We start from the raw sequence: 24,184 nt of genomic DNA on the forward strand, positions 1-24,184 counted from the left end.
AATAGATCATCTATAGATTAGAGGGAATAGAAGAATCATGAGTAAAGAAATATAAATTAAAGGACTTCATATCTACCACAATCACACTCCGCTCACCAACTACTTCTCTTCCTGTTTCAAAGTCTGCAGTCTGGGTTCTAATAAAACTGCCTTCCCAATAAATTCACAGCCTGCAAACAGTGCAAGTGTCGCCTAAAGACATGGTGTGTACCCCATGGGGTCCATATAACACAGGTTGAGGCAATAAATGGGTAATAGTAATGATCAGGTGGAAGATGATATTCTGAGCTTCCCATTAATAGAATACATTCAAACAAGATTTATGAAAGGCTCTTACCGTTAACCGACACCGATATGGATTTATCGAATCCACTCATTGTTATGTTAGAACTTTCCTGCAAGAATCCCACAAAAAAAAGAGATGAGAAAAAAAAAAAAGACCCCTAATTTATCTTATGTCCATCAGTACTTTGCACTATCTGCGCTCCCCAGCCTTAACTGAATGAAACTGTGGACCACCATCAAATTAAAACACTTCACCATGGACTCCTCTCCTGGGCACCAAAGGAGTGGGATGTGTCTTACAGAGATCCTTCACTGACTCCTGACTTCAGCGACATCGGTACCCCTTTGGTGCCCCGAAGCAGTTATAGGTGATTGATACCCCCATATTTTCTTGGGGAAGCCCCAACTCACCGCCCTTGGAGGATCCGTGGAGGCACGGAAAACAGCAGCGCCGTGAGGCCCAGGATACATCACTTCCCAAGACTTCTTCAGCAGCAGGGGATCCCGGTAAGCTCCCATCCAACTGTGGCGTCCTGATACGGAACCCTGCGACACAGCCACTGGCCCGCAGCGGCCTAGCGAAGTGCAAAGCCGTGGCGTAATTTCCAGTCAACACACATGTGGCGTAGCCCCCCCAGCACCCCAAAGACGTTGAAGAGAACTGCGGTGCCACTCTACAATTGGGAGGACCCCGCTTACCATTCTGGGCAAATCCGCCATCTCCACACCGCTCCCCGGGCATGGGCTGGATGGTTCCGGAGCCTTGGTCTGAAGTTTCGGCCACCATGAATGTTGCAGGGACACGGCCACTCCACTACCTCTGGCAAAGACCTTCGGTGACCTCCACTTGCCCGCTGCTCCCGCCCTAGACCCCTGCGACAAGGTCATTGATCCACTGTGGCCTAGCTGTGCATAAAGCTGTGGCCTAGATTTCAGGCTGATCTGCGTGTCACCTGGCCCCCTGGCACTTATTACCTGCTGCTGGGGGAAACCCTTCCTGATACATTGGAGGATTCTGCCACCGTCGCCTCACCACTACCTGGGTGCGGCCAAGTTGGCTCCGGAGGCTTGGGGCCCCAACTGCTGCGGACACTGGGGGGGTCCAACCACTCCACGCCCTGGAGCGTTTCTGGTGGCAAAGATTCTCTGGCAAACTACATCTGCGCCGCTCCCGACACAAACACCTACAGTGCAACTACCTGCCCACTGAGGCCTAGTGACAGTCGGAGCCGCGGCCTGGATTTATGACCACCTTGCTCATCGCAGGAGCATCGTGGCTGCACTGGATGGAATTGAAGGTAAGAGGCGGCGCAGGGGGTTCACATGGTCCACCAACACCAAGCACCCTGCAGCCAACTGCTGAGACCCACGGGAGTCGAGAGCCATAACACACAGCCTGGGTCACGTCTGTCCCCATTGCTGCCCTAACAAGTGTTATTGCTCAGGACTGTTGACAAACTGGAGAAGAGAGGCTGTACCAATGAGAGCACAATATAGCAAGACAGTTTAAACCCCCATAGACCAAGACCATTGTAAACCGCGGGAGAAAATGCTGGCCATGATTCAATCTCTTAGGGTGCCACTAACTTGGATGGCTACTGCATAATTATCAGATGAGAAGCCACATCCATATCATCGACCTGCTGATAAATCTTCATTGATCTTACAGATGGAGCGAAATTTTTGACCTTTGTTTATGCAAGCTGTGAAACCCCTAGACCTGGAGAGGTCCAAGTATGGACAGATACTTAAATGAACGCAACGCGGGTACCTCGACATGAGTAACACGCCAGCTGGATTCGGTGAAAAATAACAGCAGCTGGAAAACAAAAAAGTAAACCATCTAAAACTGCTAAAGAAAAAGAACACAAAGGACTTCAACTGTCTATGTCCCTACCAAAGCCTGCCTCACCCCGTGCCACGGCTATAACAGATTGTTACTCTTTGGAACTTGACACCTCCTCTTCTCCATCCTCCTCCAAATGTATGTGTCTTCTATCTCCCTCTGGACTGTTGAAGAGGAGGGACCTGTTATATCTCTGCGCTCCACGGATCTGGGTTGCTGACCCACATTCATGCAGACAAATAGCTTTACTATCAGAGATACTGATAGGCTTCAATCTATTCTCCCCTCTATACTCGACCCATCGCAGAAGGGCTTCACACGTGGAAGAAATGCTTTAAAAAATATCAGAGCTGCAATAGCAGCAACGGTTGCCACACAAAGTCCCAATAGTCCAGTATTGATGCTATTGCGTCTAGATGCTGTGAAAGCTTTTGATAAAAATATGATACTGGGTGGCGTAGTTTTGGACAGACATATGTAAATTATAAAACATGATACGCGTACATACAAATGCCACCAGTAGCCTCACAGTTAATGGCCTTAATACCCCAACCATTGACTTAGTTAGAGGGGCCCGTCAAGGCTGCCCCCTCTCCCCATTACTTTTTAATTCATCCATAGACCCATTGCTCAGGTACTTAATAAATACCCCACTCTTTAACCCCTTAATGACGCGGGCATTTTTCTTTTTCCATTTTCGTTTTTTCCTCCCCCCTTTAAAAAAATCATAACTCCTTTATTTATCCATCCACGTCGCTGTATGAGGGCTTGTTTTTTGCGGGACGAGTTGTATTTTTCAATGGTGCTATTTAAAGTACCATATAATGTACTGAAAAACTGTGGAGTAAAATGAAAAAAAAAACGACATTTTGCCATCTTTTAGTGCGTCTTGCTTCTACGGCGCACAAATGGCAACAAAAACGACATGATAACTTTATTCTATGGGTCGGTACGATTACTACGATGCCAAACTTGTATAGGTTTTTTTTTACTATACTCCTTTTTTTTTTTTAAAGACAACATTTTTTTCAATTATTTTCTGCGGTCATTTTGTGCGCGCAATAACTTTTTTATTTTTCCGTCGACGTAGTTGAGCAAGGTTTCATTTTTTGCGGGATGTCCTGTAGTTTCTAATAGTACCGTTTTGGAATACATACGACTTTTTGATCGCTTTTTATTGCGTTTTTTCTGGGAGACAGGGTAACTAAAAAAATGCATTTCTGGCGTTCTTCATTTCTTTTTTCGAACGACGTTCACCGTGCGGGAAAAATTATGTGGTACTTTGATAGTTCGGACTTTTACGGACGCGGTGATACCAAATACATATTTTTAATTTATTATTTAGATTTTTTAATAATAGATATGGCAAAAGGGGGGTGATTTAAACTTTTACAACTTTTTTTTTTTTTCAATTAAAAAAAAACTTTATTGATTTTTTTTTTTACTTTACTTTGAAGTCCCCCTGGGGGACTTTAAGATGCGATGCTTTGATCGCTCCTGCAGTATGACGTAATGCTATAGCATTACGTCATACTGCTTTTTGACAGGCAGCCTATGAAGCCACCCCACGGGGACAGCTTGATAGGCAGTCTGCTAAGGCAGCCCTGGGGCCTTTCATTAGGCCCCCGGCTGCCATGACACATGCACGGCTCTCCCGATCTCACCGCGGGGGGGCCGTGCGGGACCCCCGAACATCGTTCGGGGGATTTAAATGCCGCTGTCAGAATTGACAGCGGCATTTAAATGGTTAATAGCCGCGATCGGCCGCGCGGCCGCTCGCGGCTATTGCCCGCGGATGTCAGCTGTTATAAACAGCTGATGCCCGCACTGTATGAAGAGAGGTTGCATCGCAACCTCTCTTCATACATACCCCGACGCTCCATGACGTACCAGGTACGTCATTGGTCGTTAAGGGGTTAATGGAGCCTGCTAGGCTGATTTGGAAATGAAGGCGGAAGCATTTGCAAACAGCATATTTTTGATAGTCAGCAGCCCAAAAGAGACACTGACGCCCTTATTACAAGGAATCGAGAAAATTGGAGAGCTCTCTGGCTATACCTTAAATTGAGACAAAACGGAAGCGCTACTATTAAAAGGATTGGCTAAACTCTTGTGGATGGCCCAATACCCCTTCCATTGGGAAAAGCATTCCATACAATATCTGGGAATACAGGTCACAAGATGCCCTTCTAAATTATATAAAACAAACATTGAACCCTAAATTAAAAAATTGGAAATGACTCTAAATTTATGAAGAACTTTGCAGAGTCCTTCTTGGGAAGAGCTAATCTTTTAAAACTGACAGAATTTCCCCGTCTGCTATACATCCTACATTCTCTGCCGCGATTTTTAAGAGTAAAAGACATAAAAAAGATCAATTATTTATACAGAAACTTTGTTTGGGGTGCGAAAAGACCGTGCATAGCTCTTAAAACATTGCAAAAACATAAAGTCAATGGTGGAATCAATCTCCCTCATATAAGGGACTACAATCTAGCAGTACAGGCTCGCATTATTCATGATTGGATATATTCCCAGTCAAATTTTACAAGCAAGCTGCTCGAGCAGAAAATGTCTGGCCCAATACAGTTACAAAATGTCCTTCACCTCCCTACGCAGAAGTACCAGAGACTGAAGCGTAACCCCCCAATACTTGTGGCTTGGAAGACGTGGGACAAACTACATCGCGACAGTCATGCATCCCCACATATAGCCCCACAACTATCTTTTATTAACAACCCCAACTTTCAGCACAATAACCCACACAACATTTTCTTTGATTGGTGGGCTCGAGGGATTGACTTGATGGACAAACTGCTAAAAAACACCTTCTGTCACATGAGGAAATGAAACAGAAGTTCCCTGAGCTGTCAGTTTTGCTACTTCCATATTTACAGGCTAGGCCAAATATCCAGGAACTCTTGCTGCAACCTCAGGAGATTGACTGGACACAGACAGGTGTCACATGGACTTCTAGGATGGTGGGCCTGCAGGGAATGATATCCAGGCTGTATAGAGTAATACGTAATATGCGGGAGCAGGATGATATTGACCTACCAGATGGAATCGGTGTTGTTGGCTTACAAATATTTGCCCTCGTCCAAGTTCCTGGAAACGAGACTACAGGTCGTCCACAGGTCTTATCTAACCCCTGCAAGAGGGCATCATATGGGAATCTACCCCACCTCAAATTGTTTTAAATGCAAAGCACCAAATGCCAATTTATTCCACAGTTTATGAACATGTTCCCAGATCAAGACTTTCTGGTCTCTAATTTGTGAGTATACCACTGTACATTTGATGAACTTCTGTCCACAAGAGCCTCTGTGCACAATTTTGGAATATCTGGAGCCAAATAGATACCATTGCTCAAAAGGAGCCCGCAAGCTATAGCACTTCGTGGCGGCATCGGGACTGAAGGCTATCTTGCAGATGTGGATACAGCCGACAGCCCCTCCCTTTAAACTGTTCCTGGACAAACTAACATAATTGTTTCAAGTGGACTGGGCTGAAACATCGCTTTTCAAAGAAAAAATGGTGCAGTCTTTCTTTGTGACTTGGGGGAGCTTTGTCCAGCCGCTGCCGCGAAGAATAAGAGGAAGACTAAGGAATTGTTTCTGTTACACTTCTTAGTTCCAGGAACAAATAGCATCGAGGAATCCCCCCCTTTAAGGTGTTTTACTTGCCGTGCCGTTCCCGTGTGGGGGAAGGGGTCTGTACACGTTCTGATATGTAGCCGGGGGTCTGTTCCATACGTATAAATGTGTTGATAATAATTTAGGAAAACAGACACATATTATTTGATTTTGTTTTTTTTGTAGCTACTCCTCTTTTTGTTTTTGTTTCTCCTTTGTATTATTCCTACTGTGAGGGATTAGCGTTTAGGATCGGTAGCAACCTGGGCATAAGCAGTCAGAGACAGTGACACTTGCGATAAAGTCTTTAGTCCAGGCTTTGCCTGGGTTTATTTCCAAGCAAACAAAAGCAAAATACAGCCTTAACATCAGGCCAACATAACATAAATCCTGCTCGTCTGAGCACTTACTATACATGTAGCGTCCCTGTCTACACACTGGTAACAATATAGCTCCTGCACACTGCCAGCCAGGACTCTCAGACCTGCAAAGGTCTCAGCTCTCCCCTCTGGCCCTGTAGGCCCAGGCTTTATATGGCCTGGTACCAGCCCCACCTGGTACGTGGGAGTGACCATCCCACCCTTCACTTTGGTCACTCCAGAAAAGCCGGCCCGGATTATGTGGCTTGGAGCCACTTACACACTACAACGTGTTAGTGGCTTAATGCTACTAACACTATACTGCCGGCTTCCTCCACCGAGCCCAGGCTGCTCGGTGGCACGTATCCGCCCAAGCGCTCCCCAACGCCTCATAGGAGAGCATCCTAGGTGACACATACCTGCCCTCCAGCACCTTGCCGGTCACCGTCTCACACTACATATTATCTTGCTCCTACTTTTTTATTGTTTCTTTTTTGCTTCTTCTTTTATTAGTCTCTGGTTGATAGTTTATAAAATGAGAAATTATATATTGGGACTGTGTCCACCTAAACCTCTGCTGATTGGCAGTTAAAGATTGCTTCATGCTAGATCAACATATGTACTGGTCCAGCTATTGGACCTTAGAGTTGTTAAAGATGTCTGATTAATTGTTATGATGCTGGATATGTGTCTCAATTGATTAATAAAAACATTAAAAAAAAAAGAACTATTTCAGCACAATGGAAACTTGAGCGATACTCCCAGTGGTACTGGAATGTGGAACTGTCTTATGTCCATCTGTGCACTATCGGTGCTCCCCAGCCTCAACTGAATGAAACTGTGGACCACAATAAAATTAAAACACTTCACCAAAATGGAAACTTGAACGGTACTTTCCCCCAAACGGTCCTGGGATGTGGACCTACCAGTTAAAAAAAATACATTCTCATCCAGGAGAAGGAAGAATATCTACTCAAGGAAATTGAAACTAACCTACACTGACGTGCCAAAAGCATTGAGACAGGAACCAATATCCTGTAAGATGCCCTATAGCCTTGTAAAGTGTAGTAACTACATTGGCAGCAATTTCACAAGTGGACAGTCAACGTGCAAAGGAATATTGAATGCCGACTGGATAGCTACCCATAGCTCTAGGACATTTGTAGGTGCGGGGTCTCTGTTGTAAATGGATCTTCCCACCACATTCCATAAATGCTTGACTTGGCTCATGTCAGGTGAATGTGCAGGCCACACTATTCGTAGGAACTCTCCAGAATGCTCTGCGAACCAATTTTGGACAACTTGTGTCCAAAGACACAGTGCATTATCTGGCTGGAATGTCACATCATTGTGGGGGGCCCATGTAGACCATGATGGGCTGCAAATGGTCAATAAGCAGTGAAACATAGCAGGCACTGGTGAATGATATGTTTAGGCAGATCAGTGGACCCAACCCCTACAATGAAAACAGCCCCACAGCAGCATAGAACAACCACTAGCCTGCACAGTGCCTTGCTGACAACTGGAGTTCAAGGGGTCTATACAACACATGAACCCTACCATGAGCCTGAAACAATTGGTACCATGACTCATTGGCCAATGCCACATGTTGCCAGTCCTTTAGGGTCCAACTAGCAACCTCAAGAAACCAGATGAGGTACTGTCTCAAGTGTTGTCTTCTGCTACCATGTCCAATGGAAGCTAAAGAATGCTGCATTGACCTATAAGATATGTGGGTTCATGGAGTGCTGCAGGGATTGGCTGGGCCGCAGCACTCGAGAACCAATCAGAGCCAGCACTTCCTGGAGGCGGGGCTTTTGAACCCCTGACCAGTACGCGCTTATGAAAACTACAAGCAAGTGTGTCAGGAACTTGCGAGGAGAAGTGCAGTGGAGTGGACAGCGGCTGTTATGCAATGCATTCGTTCTTTTTTAATGCAGCCCAAGCGTATTTTCAGGGTGGTGCTTCAAAAAAATTGTGTTATGGCTACCAGAAAACACAGTGATATCGCACAGAACATTGCTGCGATATCCTCTCAGTGATATCGCTGTCACCCGTGTGATAGAGGCCTTAAAACACTAGAAACCATTTGCAGCCGCTATCACTGACAGCCCACAATAACCACATGACAGAGAGCACACAGTATACTACACTGCTGCCGGAGAAGATTAGTAGAAAGCTTCATTACATCTGTCTGTAGAGGATTTACAGCACAAATCTCAGCTTCATCTACCTGATGATAAAGTGGGACATGTTCCTCTTCCTCTGGACAATCCTGGGAATATAGAGGACTGGGACATCTCTCTGGAGGATTTCTCTGACTGGATCCATCTATAGGAAATAACCAGAGACTGAATATATTATATATCTGATGATCAGATGATGGCGGGACTAGCCTACCCTTAAAACAGTCCTCTATAATCAATGAAGGTCTCTTCTTACCCGGTGATGTGAGGTGCTGCTGATCCTCCATCATGATCTCCTTGTACAGATCCTTGTGTCCTTCTAAATACTCCCACTCCTCCATGGAGAAATAGACAGTGACGTCCTGACACCTTATAGGAACCTGACACACACAATATACCGTCATCCTCCAGACTCCTTCCTTGGCGGTATTATATAATGTCCCCCATTCCCAGCAGCGCTCACCTCTCCGGTCAACAGCTTAGTGATCCTGTGGGTAAGTTCTAGGATCTTCTGCTCATGTATCAGTGAATGAGGTGAAGGCTCGGTGACGGGGCTTTGGGTCCGGCTGCCTCCTCCTGACACACAGGGGGTCACACACTCACCAGACGACTTCTTCACTACTGTGTAATCCTGTGGATGGTGAGACACTGATCACTACATGGAGGCTAAGAATCCTTCACCTTTCCCGTCATTCCCCTGTTTATTACTAGAGAGAAGAGTGACATCATGTGAAGCTCTAACCTCCCCAGTTATCCAGTAGATGATCTCCAGGGTGAGGTCTAATATCTGGGCAGCCATGTGGTCTCTGTCCTCCATCCTTGGTGGGTTATTGATGGAAAGTACCATCGTCTTCGTCTGTGAGAGTCCTGAGCCTAAGGAACCTGAGGGAGACAAGAACATCTTCCATGAAGGTTCTTACTACTAGGGGATTATAGAGGATTAGTGACAGCATAACAATGGAGGTGATTTAGATATGAAGGAGTCTTATAGAATATTCTGATCAGTAATCTGGTATATATTAGTCAGCCGCCCCTGTTATAAAGTTAGTATAGGGCCACACAATATATACATCATCAAAGATCCTAAAGTCACTAGGATATAACATGTACAGATTTCTCCCACACGTGTGACCGATCCAGTCCAAAAATTCATTGTAACTCTTTAACTGCTGGGGCACAATTCAAGAGTTCCTTCATACAGCAGCCAGACAATCCAGATGAAGCTCAACTCTTATTTGTAATCCCAAATTACAGCAATGTCACAGGAGACGCCACAACACAGAACAATGACCATGTGTCCGGCCACTTTCGACATGGTAGAAGATCCCGTTCACCGCTTATGATATCAGGGATATGGCCTCAACGCATCTCCCCAATCACATGTCCATCAGCTTTCCTCATGGGTCCAGGATCTGGCCTCAGCATCAGATCCTGGCACCTTCCAAATGGCTTATCCCCTTCAGCTTAATTCAGCTACTACCCCCAGCCACATGAGCTCCGTCTTTTCACAACCCCATTTATGCTGAACAGGGATGGTATGTGTAATTAATTGCTCTAAACATATGATGAAGACAGATCCACCAGGTCCTGTGACCCCCTTCCCCACATACTATAAATTATTTTGGCTTTGTGCAGTCTGCCCAGGCTATTCATTAAACAAATCTACATGACGCCTCATGTGGCGCTGAGTGTTAAGGCAGCAGAAATGCAGTCCTAAGTTCCCGCTCACGACCCGAAGGTGGAGGGGGCATGTGTGTGTGGGGACATGTTTTGTTTTACTTTCACTTTCAATGGCAGAGGATTGAGATCCTCAGAGATCACGATCTGCTCCTACTGCTGTGACAGCTGTAGCAGAAGATTCTTTCATCTCCCCAGCATGTCCCCTCATCACTGGGCACTGTGACAGCAGTATCACAGTGTCCAGTGATGAGGGGACATGCCGGGGAGATGAAGGAATCTCCTGCTACAGCTGTCAGAGCAGTAGCAGGAGATGGCACTGCTCTCTCTGTTCTCTCATTGCTTTGAACGGGGCCGGGCAGCTGCTGGCTCTAGTCAAAGCAGTGAAGGGACTCGCGGAGGGGAGAGCTGTATCGGGCTGTCACTCACAGCCCGACATCGCTCTCAGCATGTCAGCGGTGAGTCTCCATTATGACGTCAATCTTCCAGTCATGTGACCGGCATCATCGGGAGTGCGCACGCTGAGGGAAGAGGGAGCAGCGCATCATGGGAACTACCCCAGCGGCGCCATCTTTGAAAAATCCTTCAGGCCAGCTTTATAAGGGGAAGAAAGGGAATAAAAAGGTTAGCAGGACAACCCCTTTAATAAAACTCAGCATAAGCAGTGATGTCAATCTATAGGCAGGACTATCTCCCAGGTCACACCCGGCCTGCAGGCTAGCTGGTTAGGCTTGAATTAACTACTTCTAGGGTCGCTATTAAGTATATATATTTGTATAAAGATTTCCAACTTGTAATTGGCAGTGTTTAACTTATTACTTAACTAAGGCCTACATGAAGGATATAAACTTTAACCCCTTAGTGACGGAGCTTTTTTGCTTTTTTCCAATTTCGTTTTTTCCTCCCCCCTTTTAAAAAATCGTAACTCCTTTATTTATCCATCGACGTCGCTGTACGAGGGCTTGTTTTTGCGGGTGAGTTGTATTTTTCAAAGGTGCTATTTATTGTACCATGTAATGTACTGAAAAACTTCTAAAAAATTCTAAGTGGAGAGGAATTGAAAAAAAAAAGACATTCCTCCATCTTTCGGTGCGCCCTGTTTCTACGGCGCACAAACTGCAACAAAAATGACATGCTAACTTTATTCTATGGGTCGGTACGGTTACTGCGATACCAAACTTATACAGTTTTTTTTTGCTGAAAAGATATTTTCTGCGCACAACTTTTTTATTTTTATGGCAAAAGGGTTTTTTCCTTAACTTTTACTACTTTTTTTTGGTTAAATAATTAGTAAAACTTTATTGTTGTTTTCTTTTACACTTTCTTTCAGTCCCCAGGGGGGACCACAACCAGCGATGCTTTGATCGCTCCTGCAGTATGACGTAATACTATAGCGTTACGTCATACTGCTTTTTGACAGGCAGTCTATTAAGCCACCCCACGGGAAAGGCTTGATGGGCAGTCTCCCAAGGCAGCCCTGGGCCCCGACTGCCATGACACCCGCACAGCTCCCCCGATCTCACCGCGATTGACAGCGGCTGATTGCAGCTATTGCCGTGGGTGTCAGCTGTAATAAATAGCTGACACCCACGCTGTATGGGTGCCACATATGCCAGCTGAGTCCCACATCCCATTTTACCACTTATTACTCCACATTTCCCAAAGCGCTGTCCCCAACTTGTGTGCTTGTAATTACAGTCACCGGCCACTACACAGGGGTTGGAGCAGCGGCTTCCGCTCTGTCGCCCGTGTATTCTGGCACTGACAGCCAGCGCTGTGTGGAAAACCCCTTTAATATGGAATATATTAGTCTCGCCCTTTAATTTAAGCCACACCCCAGGGAAAGGCCCCTCCCATTAGTCCCAACCTGCTGCTGCAGTGTCGCCCTGTGAAGGACTCTCCCGGGTTGTCATCTCTGCAGCTATAATAAACCGAGAGCCTAAGGCTGGGTTCACACAGGGCGGAATTGCCGCGGTTTTGTCACTGTTTTTCCCTTCGCGGTTTTGCCGCAGAAGAACCGCTTCTGCGACAAAACCGCTTCAAAGGTTAATTTGGGCTTGCGGATTTTTGTGCGGAAAAATCCGCAAGCGTTTTTTTCCGCAGCGCTTTTTTACTTTTTGCCGCGTATTTGGTGCGGATTTAGCTGCGTCCATAGAGGTCTATGGACAGAATTTGCTGCGGAAAAGACAGTAGAATGGACGTGCTGCATCTTTGAAAACCGCGCCGCAGTTGCATTTCCGCACTGCAGCCTTGCGGAAAAAACCCGTCCTGTGAGAACAGCTTTTTGGCAAATCTAATTTGTGCTGCATTGCACTGCAAACGCAGCGGTTTTCCCACAGTGTGGAAATGCAACGGCAAACCGCGGCAAATCCGCACTGTGTGAACCCAGCCTTAAACTCACTGAATTAGGCCTCCTTCCCACGAGCGTGACGGGCTCCGCCGCGTAATATTCCGCTGCGAAGCCCGTCACGGCGCCCCCCAGAGACCCCATACTTACCAGCGGAAGATCGCGTGAAGACGCTTCCCCGCCCACCGCCGTCGCGTCATGTGACACGCCCACCACGTCATATGACGCGCGGCGGTATGCGGGGAAGCGTTTTTTCACGCTATCTTCCGCTGGTTGCAGCGGGAGATAGCGTGAACGGACAGCTTCCATTGACTGCAATGGAAGCCATCAACGCGTACACCCGCGGCAAATAGAACATGCCGCGGGCGAGGACGGGAGATTTCACGGTGCGTAATTCCGCGGTGGAATTACGCATCGTGTGCATTGTGCTATTAGGTTCAATAGAACCTAATAGCATGGGGCAACGCAGCGGATTTTTGCCGCGGATTTACGTGGCGTAAATCCGTTCGTGGGAAGGAGGCCTTACGCTGACAGAAAAACCGCCTGGGGGTAAATAAAGAAACAAGAGGGGCGGACTACAAGTCACAGGCACCCCGACCAGCACTGACCTGCAGAGGAGCAGACTAATGACTTCCGGATCTTCGGCGATCATGGGCTAAATCTTAGTGGCTACAGGACCTTTGGTGATGTCACAGTCATGTGACCAGTTATATACATGGGATGGATGGTGTAATGGTAGTAGCTAAAGGACCTGTCAGCTCTCACTGGTCACATGGTAGAGACGTGGCATCTCCACAGCGTTAAGTGCAGATCACATGACCATGACATCATCACAGGTCCTGCAGTCACTAGAGCAGACAGGTTAGTTTACCTCCAGCACACAGTGAGATGAGTAAGTAGACTCCTCCCCTCGGCTCTCCTTGTTGTCAGTCTCCTCATTACCTTCCCCTAGTAGTAGAGTAGATGGCCGCAGGCTGGTGAAGCACATCTCTATGAGGCTCTGTTCACACCGGCATTGGAGGCTCCGTTCAGAGCGTGCGGCGCAGATCCGGCGTGTAATGACATACGATAAAGCCGTACATTATAGTCTATGGGGTCCGTGCAGCAGTTTGGTTCATCCAGGGGATTCTGCTCCCATACGGTAATCGGCAGCGCAGATGTGAGCAGCCGCCGCCTCCTTTCACACGGGGAGATAAATGACATTGTTCGCTCATGCAGCCTGTTTATACCGGCAGATAAACCGCTGACTGACTAAGGCCTCGTGTCCGCGGGCACACACGGTTTACAAGTGTGGAATCCCGCAGCGGTTTCCACTCGTGCCCGCAACCATGAGGTCTAAATAGACATTACTCACCTGTCCGGCTGCCGTGGGGTCTTCTCCGTTGGGGCCGGATCTTCTTCCTTCTGCAAATCCCCGCGGCACGGACGGCTTCCATTTACTTCAATGGAAGCCGTCCGAGTGGGAAACTGCAGAAAATGCAGCATACTGCGGGTGTTTTCTCGCCGTACGATTCGCACTCCGGGAAAAAATACCATCCGCCGGTATTTACTTACCTGGAATGCCCGATGGATGTATTTGGGCATATTGAACTGCGGATCATCTGCGCAGATTCAGCAATTCAGTTTTTCCCGTGGACATGAGGCCTTACTGGTCGCTGATCACACGCAGCGGCGAGTGAACAATTGTTTTTGCGCCAGCACAAAATGAACAACGAATGACAAACAAACACATTCTCATTCACCATTCAATTGTTGGCCAGGTTTGCGCCAAACGATTAGCATTCAAATTCGCACAATCCAACGGTTTAACAACAATCTCTCCATGTAAAATATTTCTAATAGCATTTAAACTCTAATATATATATATATTCCTATCTTGTTATCCACATCACTTAGTTTTTTATGATTTAACCAGCGGACTGATGAAGGGGTGTGACACCGAAACGTGTTTTCACATGCTGGCTCCACACGTTATGTAATACAAGAGAAGCTTCTGTCTCCAATATCCCCTTTATCTAGAGAGTTGCTCCTATTCACCCGTCCTTTCACCCTTCCCTCTCTGTACATTTACGCCCATCTAGGTGGGGCGTCATCTGGCAGGCAGCACCTCCACCATTTCAAGCACTTACTGAACCTCCACAGTCCTGGACTCTTCTGATGTATCACCATTATTCCGGTTTGGCTCCATCCTTACTTCTTGCCTCCATCTTTGCTTTTCCCATTGAATGTGCTGACACCAATACATGGGCGCTTCTGCATTTATCTTCTGCAGGCGGTAATATGGAGTGTATTTGTACTAAACTCTGCAAGACGGGGCGATATTGGTGTGCAGCAGGGGTTTTTGATTGCCTTAATACGCAGCGTCTGGAATACGCTTATGTAGTGGCCTGAAGTTGTGACTACACAGATTTATAGTGTAATGTTATTTTATTAATAAAGTTTTATTAAATGTATTTACATTGCTAAAATGTAGTTGGTAATTAGAGAACCATAGAGCCCAAAACCCCAGAGTGTATACACAATGAGTCTATTCTCATGCACCTGTCTAGCCCCCGAGCTCTATGCTCCTGGGAGGACCCAGAGTATAAATACATCCGCCCAGTTCTAGAGAGATCAGTTGGTGTTGTAGTTCTGGTCAGTGACAGAAGCAAGTAGAGTTCTGAAGGAGTTAGTGCAGCCGTGAGGGAGAGGTGAAGTTAATAGTGAGAAAGCAAGAAATAAGAAAGTATGAGATGAAGTTATTTTCCACCTTCCAGCCCAACCTCTCCCCATCTTCATATCAGTATCTGGCACCATCGTAACCCCCAGACAGAACGCCCGCTGGATTCTGACCTCTCCTTCACCCCCCACATCCAATCTCTGGCCCGAACATGCCAGCTGCAACACAGGAATATCACTAAAGTCCATCCGTTTCTCACCACAGACACGTTAAAGACACTCGTTGTCGCTCTCATCCATTCCCGAATTGAGTACTGCAAATCGCTACTCATCGGCCTTCCCCACACCAGACTCTTCCCTCTCCAATCCATACTAAATGCGGCTAGACTCATTTTCCTATCCAGCTGTTTCTCAGATGCCTCTGCACTATCCCAATCACTGCTCTGGCTGCCCATCCATTACAGATCTAGATTCAAACTCCTTAACCTCACCCGCAAAGCTCTCTATGGTGCCGCACCACCGTACATCACTTCCCTTCTGTCCATACATCATCCAGCCTACACAGTCTAATCTGCTAACACATTCACATTAAACGACCATCTATTCCAAACCTGTTGCAGCAGTGCTGAGATCGCTGCCGGATTGACTAAGTCCCGTGTGGGTTTTCGACTTGGTTCTGCACCTTCTAGCTCAGTAGGTGTGACGTAATATAGTCACACCCGGGGGTGATTAGCTTGCTATTTACCTGGACTGGATACTGAGCTAAAGTGCTGTGAATTACCAGTTGCTCGCTGTTTGGAATTGTAGTAAGTGGCTCCCGTGGACAGCGTGGTCTCCGCTGTGATGTAAACAGAGGACGGCTCCTTATACTGCGGATGGGATATTATCAATGACATTCCATAAACCAGCTGGGGCTACAAGCAGACATGACGAGTTTACAGGAAGATATCGGGCCAGAAGACCTGGAGGCATCATGGGTCAGATGCCGGGATGCTGAACCACCGAAACAGCACTCTGGATCCACAGTGAGCATATTGCTAAAATATAGCTTTGTATGACAGAGAAAAAACTACATAGAAATGGAAATGCACACTCTCATAATAGATGCTAGTGAAATGAATGTGCCTCCATGTTCTATCTTATGTGTAGCCATTTTGTAAGCAAGAAGCCATCTTCTCTGCCTCTTTCACTGTATTCATTTGTCCTATTCTGGGGGATTTATGGATATTAAATGGGTATTTAATAAGCCTTGAGTGAATCACTAAGGTTTTTACTCGAGAACATACAGTTAGGGCCAGAAATATTTGGACAGTAACACAATTTTCGCGAGTTGGGCTCTGCATGCCACCACATTGGATTTGAAATGAAGCCTCTACAACAGAATTCAAGTGCAGATTGTAACGTTTAATTTAAAGGGTTGAACAAAAATATCTGATAGAAAATGTAGGAATTGTACACATTTCTTTACAAACACTCCACATTTTAGGAGCTCAAAAGTAATTGGACAAATAAACATAACCCAAACAAAATATTTTTTTTTTCAATATTTTGTTGCGAATCCTTTGGAGGCAATCACTGCCTTAAGTCTGGAACCCATGGACATCACCAAACGCTGGGTTTCCTCCTTCTTAATGCTTTGCCAGGCCTTTACAGCCGCAGCCTTCAGGTCTTGCTTGTTTGTGGGTCTTTCCGTCTGAAGTCTGGATTTGAGCAAGTGAAATGCATGCTCAATTGGGTTAAGATCTGGTGATTGACTTGGCCATTGCAGAATGTTCCACTTTTTTGCACTCATGAACTCCTGGGTAGCTTTGGCTGTATGCTTGGGGTCATTGTCCATCTGTACTGTGAAGCGCCGTCCGATCAACTTTGCAGCATTTGGCTGAATCTGGGCTAAAAGTATATCCCGGTACATTTCAGAATTCATCCGGCTACTCTTGTCTGCTGTTATGTCATCAATAAACACAAGTGACCCAGTGCCATTGAAAGCCATGCATGCCCATGCCATCACGTTGCCTCCACCATGTTTTACAGAGGATGTGGTGTGCCTTGGATCATGTGCCGTTCCCTTTCTTCTCCAAACTTTTTTCTTCCCATCATTCTGGTACAGGTTGATCTTTGTCTCATCTGTCCATAGAATACTTTTCCAGAACTGGGCTGGCTTCTTGAGGTGTTTTTCGGCAAATTTAACTCTGGCCTGTCTATTTTTGGAATTGATGAATGGTTTGCATCTAGATGTGAACCCTTTGTATTTACTTTCATGGAGTCTTCTCTTTACTGTTGACTTAGAGACAGATACACCTACTTCCCTGAGAGTGTTCTGGACTTCAGTTGATGTTGTGAACGGGTTCTTCTTCACCAAAGAAAGTATGCGGCGATCATCCACCACCGTTGTCTTCCGTGGACGCCCAGGCCTTTTTGAGTTCCCAAGCTCACCAGTGAATTCCTTTTTTCTCAGAATGTACCCGACTGTTGATTTTGCTACTCCAAGCATGTCTGCTATCTCTCTGATGGATTTTTTCTTTTTTTTCAGCCTCAGGATGTTCTGCTTCACCTCAATTGAGAGTTCCTTTGACCTCATGTTGTCTGGTCACAGCAACAGCTTCCAAATCCAAAACCACACAACTGGAATCAACCCCAGACCTATTAACTACTTAATTGATTACAGGTTAACGAGGGAGACGCCTTCTGAGTTAATTGCAGCCCTTAGAGTCCATTGTCCAATTACTTTTGGTCCCTTGAAAAAGAGGAGGCTATGTATTACAGAGCTATGATTCCGAAACCCTTTCTCCGATTTGGATGTGGAAACTCTCATATTGCAGCTGGGAGTGTGCACTTTCAGCCCATATTATATATAATTGTATTTCTGAACATGTTTTTGTAAACAGCTAAAATAACAAAACTTGTGTCACTGTCCAAATATTTCTGGCCCTAACTGTAGCTGCTGTGGCATTTAGACGGGCCAGCGGGTTAAACTGACATGTTCCTAACTGTTCACGTATGGTCCTAAACATTCTCTCTAAACAACTTATTGTTTAGATTTACGGTTCCAAGAAGTTAATCATGTATGATCAAATCTGCGCCTGGTTGGCATTTTAGATGTAACATTCCTTATCCCGCATATTCATATTTTGTTTAGGTTTCTTTTGACCAATGGTAATAACTGAATTATAATAGATTTTAGGTATTGTAATGAATATGTACCCTATAAAACCTGATGCCTGTCAATCAACAAACAGATAACTTTGACCATATCAAGTTGTTTGTGGTTTGACAAGTTATTTCCGGGCCCTTATATACTTCCAACCAATTTGAACCCCAGAGGCATATCATAGCAAAAATTATTTGCACCAACACAGACAAACATATATAAGCTTTATTAAGGACACGAAAATTTGAAAACCCTTAAAATCAAAACAAGACAAAACACGTCTCACTCAAAGAATTATTTATCTAAAGGCCCTTTTATACGGAATGAACTGTTGGGCACATATACCGTCCCAGCGATAATCAAACCTGTGCTTTTCACAGGAACGAGCACTCAGTGAATGGAGGTAGAACGGGACGGAGATTCTCAATGAACAGGCAGTTGTTCCTAAGTGAACGACTACCTGCTTACATAGGCTGATCTTTCATTCAGTTTTCTGCATGCAGAAACGGAATGCTGAACAAGAAATAAACTTACCATATTGCTCCATAAAACTATTAATATGGTTACTAACAGTATATTTAGTGTAAGTGTATTTATTCCGGGCTCGCCTCTACATGGGCGCTGGTTAGAGTCCTGCCTGAGGTATTTGATGAGACAGCAGAATGCAATCCACTAAGTACCTCTGTCTATAAATTCTGTGTGAGGCTTATTCACTTCTACCGTATACTGTGTTATATACATTGCTCTTTCCATTTGCATTCAACATCTTACCTATCCTCCATCTAGGGACAGATTCGGCCCCCTAGGTTCCTACTGTGGGCCTGCCCCTATTGGAGCAATGGCCCTGCTATATTGGTTAGGGATAGTGTTCCCATCCCAGTGTATCTGTTGTTGTTATTTGCCCTATTTTGTGTTCCATACATTTTGGTGTTATAATAATAATGTCTATATTTGTCCATTTCAGACATAGGTTACAGCTAGATCTGACCTGTTGGGTAGGCTCTGTACTTGAGCCCTGCACGAATGTAGCAATAATGAACAGGGAATGGTCCGGAGGGGCACTTAACTATATAAAAAAATTAACCACCGCTTTAGAACAGCTACAATTGGAGCCAACTCCAAATGCAACAATTGTAGTCAGATTTCAGCTGTTAAACAGCCGTCAATCATTAATTTGGAGGAGACTTGGCTCACAAGCCCACTGCATCCTTCCTGAGCAACCAATGACTGATAAATCCATCAGTGGTTGATAAGAGGTTAAGTTTATGCACCATATATGTACATCGTGTGGTCTTGGTTACATACACCATTGAAAATGCAAACTAACTGTAGGTAGACGGGTGCCTGGCTGTCAGAAACAGCTTTATTGTATCTTTTCTGGCTCACATAAAATTCAATGAGTAATATGTAGTGAAGAGAGGAATCGGCAGTGGCATTGCCTCTATTGGACCCAGTAAGTACAGGACTGACAAGCGCCCCCGCATGGTAGAGCTGCTGGATCTAAGCAGACTCAGTCATGTGATCAGGGGCAGAGCTTGTAACTAACTTATTCACAGACACAGAGCCTAGGTGACTGATCACATAAGCGTAAGCATAAGGTGAGTGGTCTGCAAATCCTCTCCTATGAAGAACTGTTAAAGGAATGTTTAGCTTCCAAAAAAGAAGGCTGAGAGGAGAATTAATAGCTGTCTCTAAATATCTGAAGGGCCGTCACAGTGCAGAGGGGTCAGCCCTATTATCTGTACAAGGAAAGACTAGAAGCAATGGGATGAAACTGAAAGGGAGGAGACACAAATTAGATATTAGAAAAAGCTTTCTGACAGTGAGGGTGATCAATAAATGGAACAGGTTACCACGGGAGGTGGCGAGTTCTCTTTCAATTGAAGTGTTCAAACAGAGGCTGGACAGACATCTGTCTGGGATGATTTAGTGAATCTTGCACTGAGCAGGGGGTTGGACCCAATGACCCTGGAGGTCCTTCCAACTCTACCATTCTAGGATTCTATGATAGCGGTGACATCATCACAGGTCCTGTAAGCACACGGCTGCTATCAGGCTCTGCGTGTTTTATGTTTTAAGACCTTTGATGACGTCACGATCATGTGATCAGGAATAGAGCATGTAACTCACTCACAGACAGGTGGTCATTAGTATTTTGACATGGCTTACAAGCCCATTTCATCCTTCCCGAGTGACCAATGACTGATAAATCCATCAATGGTTGATTAGAGGTAAATTTATGCACCAAATATGTACATCGTGTGGTCCTGAGTTTTAAACATACACCATTGTAAATGCCAACTTGCTTTAGCTAGACAGGTGCCTGGCTGTCAGACAGATTTGTTGCATCTTTTTCGGCTCATATAAAATTTAATGAGCAATATGTAGTGAACAGAGGAATCGGTAGTGCTCTTACCTCTATTGGACCCAGTAAGTACCTAACTGACAAGCGGCTATACTAGATACAGAGGGCTGGTTTTCACCAGTAACTGGGGTTCCCATGGATGCCCCAATTATAGTGGAAAACTGCTAAATACAATTCTTTAATGATGACATGAGGAACATGTTAGGAAAAGATATATAAAAAAAATGTAAAAAAAAAACCACAAAAACCTAAAGCACACCAATCTTGTAATGCAAGACTATACAAAGTATACATCAAAAAGGCCAAAACAATTAACCCATTCTCATACTTTATTAACATTTGCAATTTACACTAACATAGAGAACTAAACAAAAAGCCTTTTTTTATAACTTTGCATACATATTATCTCTAATTAAACAAATAAAAACTAACTTTAAAAAAACAAAAAGAAAGCTACTAAAAAGAGTCCTGTGCATCATAAAAAAAATATATACAATATGTATTTTTGTAACCCAAGAAAAGAAAGTTATGGCAGTTGAATCACCCAGTGTGCTTAATTTCTAAAAAGTGTCAGGTCAAAAAGGACCAAAACACTTTGATCGTCAGAAGGTTAATCCAGATCCAATGGGCCCTATGTTTTCCAAAGGGTGTCTGTACACGCAAGACTTCTCTGTAGCAAAATACAAATGGAGCTCTGCTTGATCACCGGTCAGCACCTTTACCTTCATATGCTGGCCAGTAATCAGCAGAGCTTCGCCTAAGCTTTATTGCGGAGAAACCCTGCGTGTACGGGAAGCCAATGAGTAGCTTTTAATCAGGTGGAAAGGGACAAATCTTTGATTTAAGTTAATAAAGTCTCATTTCCTCAGTCTCCTTATTGTAGAGTCCTACTCTTGGAAAATAGGCCATAAAATAAAAACATGGTTCGTAATACTGATCATTATCAGATGACAGTTTTGTTTGCTTCATAGAAGGAGAGACTAAAAGGGGCGACTATTTGACCTCATTCACACATTAATATGCGAATGCTTAATTAGCTTTAGTTGCTGCATACAAGAGGTAAGGTGATGACTGACAACCATTCCCATCAGACTGGTGGCTATGTTTTACAGTCCTGCTCCTAATTGTGCCAGCGCAGTGGAGGTGTGTGCCCAATCTGAGCATCATAATTGTTTTGCACAGGTCCTTTGAGAAGTCCTGCCTGCACCGTCCTGTTATGCTATGGCTCCTGTAGGGGGCAAGTTATACATCAGAAGGCATCCCAAGAGTCTGATCACACATCATGGAATAAATCCACACTAAAATCCACCTGATTTCCATAGTAAGATTAATTATAATGTATGAATAACTGCTGTGAAGATCTGTAGCATTTCCACAACAAATAGAGCATGCTGCGGATGTGAAAGTTTGTAGCTACACTGTACTATACATTGCCGCAGAATTTTAGCATTGCCGAAATTTGGCAGAACAACATTGAGTTCAAACTCATCCTTAGCCAGGTTCAGCCAAGCATACTGTAACACATCCACAATACAGACAAGTTACAGATGACATTGCACTGTATGTTATCAGTATTTGCCTCAGTGCTTGCTGCCATTTATTTAATTCTCGGCAGGGCAAATATGGATCCGTTTTTGTTCAATAGAAAATAAAACTAATGAAATGCAAAAACAGAGGCAATAAAGGTCATGCTGGGTTTTTGACACACAGCTATAAAAAAATGCAGCCACATGAGTAGATATATAAATTTACATTAGCTACATATTCTGGTCCACAAATCATGGACCAAAGTTAAAATACGCTCATTTGAAAGCGGTCTGAGGCAGCAGATTCTACAATGAGGTTCCTCGATTGTAACATTTACAACAATCTGAACATTAAAATGATTTCTCTCCTGCATGAGTTCTCTGATGTTGAGCAAGATATGGTTTTTGGTTAAAACATTTCCCACATTCAGGACATAAAAATTGCTTCTCCCCTGTGTGAGTTTTTAAATGACTCGCAAGAGTGCTGTTATGATTAAAATATTTCCCACATACAGTACATAAAAATGGCTTCTCCCCTGTGTGAGTTCTCTGATGTTGAACAAGATATGATTTCCTACTAAAACATTTCCCACATTCAGGACATGAAAATGGCTTCTCCCCTGTGTGAATTTTTAAATGACTTGCAAGAGTGCTTTTATTACTAAAACATTTTCCACATTCAGGACATGAAAATGGCTTCTCCCCTGTGTGATTTCTCTGATGTTGAACAAGATGTGATTTCTCACTAAAACATTTCCCACATTCAGGACATGAAAATGGCTTCGCCCCTGTGTGAATTTTTAAATGAACCACAAGTGCTCCTTTCTTGTGAAAACATTTTCCACATTCAGGACATGAAAATGGCTTCTTCCCTGTGTGAGTTTTTAAATGACTTGCAAGACTGCTTTTATTATTAAAACATTTCCCACATTCAGGACATGAAAATGGCTTCTCCCCTGTGTGAGTTCTCTAATGTTGAACAAGATATGATTTATCACTAAAACATTTCCCACATTCAGGACATGAAAATGGCTTTTCCCCTGTGTGAGTTTTTAAATGACTTGCAAGATTGGTTTTTTGAGTAAAACATTTCCCACGTTCAGGACATGAAAATGGCTTCTCTCCTGTGTGAGTTCTCTGATGTATAACAAGCTCTGATTTCCGAATAAAACATTTCCCACATTCAGGACATGAAAATGGCTTCTCCCCAGTGTGAGTTTTTAAATGATATGCAAGACTGCTGTTAGAATTAAAACATTTCCCACATTCAGGACATGAAAATGGCTTCTCACCTGTGTGAATTTTTAAATGATTTGCAAGAGTGCTTTTAAGACTCAAACATTTCCCACATTCAGTACAAGAAAATGGCTTCTCACCTGTGTGAGATTTTAAATGATATGCAAGACTGCTGTTAAAATTAAAACATTTCCCACATTCTGAACATGAAATTTGCCTTGCATCTCTTTCGGTTCTCTGGTCCCAAGAAGGATTTGATTTCTTTCTAAAATCTGTGTGACATGGAAATATTTACCCCCGTCTACGACCAGTTCTTTGTTTGCCAATCAGTGAAGAAGGTTTCCTCTCACTAGCACCATCAGCGGATAGATCTTTGCTGTGAAGGACTAAGGGTGCATTACGTTGTGTAGTATTATCTTCTACTTCATTTAGAGATACGAGGTGTTCATGGTGGCCTCTACTCCAGTCTTCACCTGGGGTAAAATAAATAATAAGTTTCCCCCTATTTTTATTTTTTTCAATTAACCAATCAAGCTTTATTTAAACAATAGCAAGGCAACATACTAAAATGGAAAAAAAAGAAAAACAGGATAACATATGATAAGTAAAGCACTAGTAAATATATGAAAGAGACAGAAGACAAACAAAAACATCATAGTATTTGTAAATGCTTTGTAAAGATTGCAGAATATAATTTCTAGTAGAGATAGCTAAGGCCTCATGTCCACGGGGAAAATCAGGCCCGCTACGGATTCTCCATGGAGAATCTGCAGCGGGTCCCTCCGGCCCCGCGGACATGAGCGCTGAAAATCAGAATAAACTTACCTCTCGCACGCTCCGGATACTTCCTTCGCCGCAGCGTCATCTTCTCTGCGTCGCGGCCAGATCTTCTTTCTTCAGCCCGGCGGATGCGCAG

At 44.4% G+C, this 24,184-nt stretch overlaps 1 protein-coding gene and 1 pseudogene across 1 annotated transcript; both read right to left on the reverse strand.

Moving 5' to 3' along the window:
• The window catches only part of LOC136620553 (zinc finger protein 850-like), a 493,122-nt pseudogene that overhangs the window by 45,924 nt on the left and 423,014 nt on the right, over positions 1-24,184 (reverse strand).
• Positions 4,535-12,990, reverse strand: LOC136620551 (gastrula zinc finger protein XlCGF66.1-like). Its single transcript, XM_066595401.1, has 5 exons — positions 12,944-12,990; positions 9,054-9,193; positions 8,775-8,942; positions 8,568-8,691; positions 4,535-8,456 (listed from the first exon to the last, which is right to left on the reverse strand). Exons 2-5 carry the CDS (start codon positions 9,156-9,158, stop codon positions 8,227-8,229), a joined length of 627 nt encoding a protein of 208 aa, XP_066451498.1. The 5' UTR covers positions 9,159-9,193; positions 12,944-12,990; the 3' UTR covers positions 4,535-8,226.

The sequence above is a fragment of the Eleutherodactylus coqui genome, chromosome 3, assembly GCF_035609145.1.
Source record: "Eleutherodactylus coqui strain aEleCoq1 chromosome 3, aEleCoq1.hap1, whole genome shotgun sequence".
NCBI classification, from domain to species: Eukaryota; Metazoa; Chordata; class Amphibia; order Anura; family Eleutherodactylidae; genus Eleutherodactylus; species Eleutherodactylus coqui.

Excerpts from the sequence above, each read along its gene's own strand:
- LOC136620551 (XM_066595401.1), bottom strand. The coding sequence starts at position 9,158 with ATGGTACTTTCCATCAATAACCCACCAAGGATGGAGGACAGAGACCAC. Across the intron at positions 8,943-9,053 it reads TCTACTGGATAACTGGGGAG|GATTACACAGTAGTGAAGAA; the intron begins GTTAGAGCTTCA and ends CACCATCCACAG. Across the intron at positions 8,457-8,567 it reads GCAGCACCTCACATCACCGG|ATGGATCCAGTCAGAGAAAT; the intron begins GTAAGAAGAGAC and ends TATTTCCTATAG.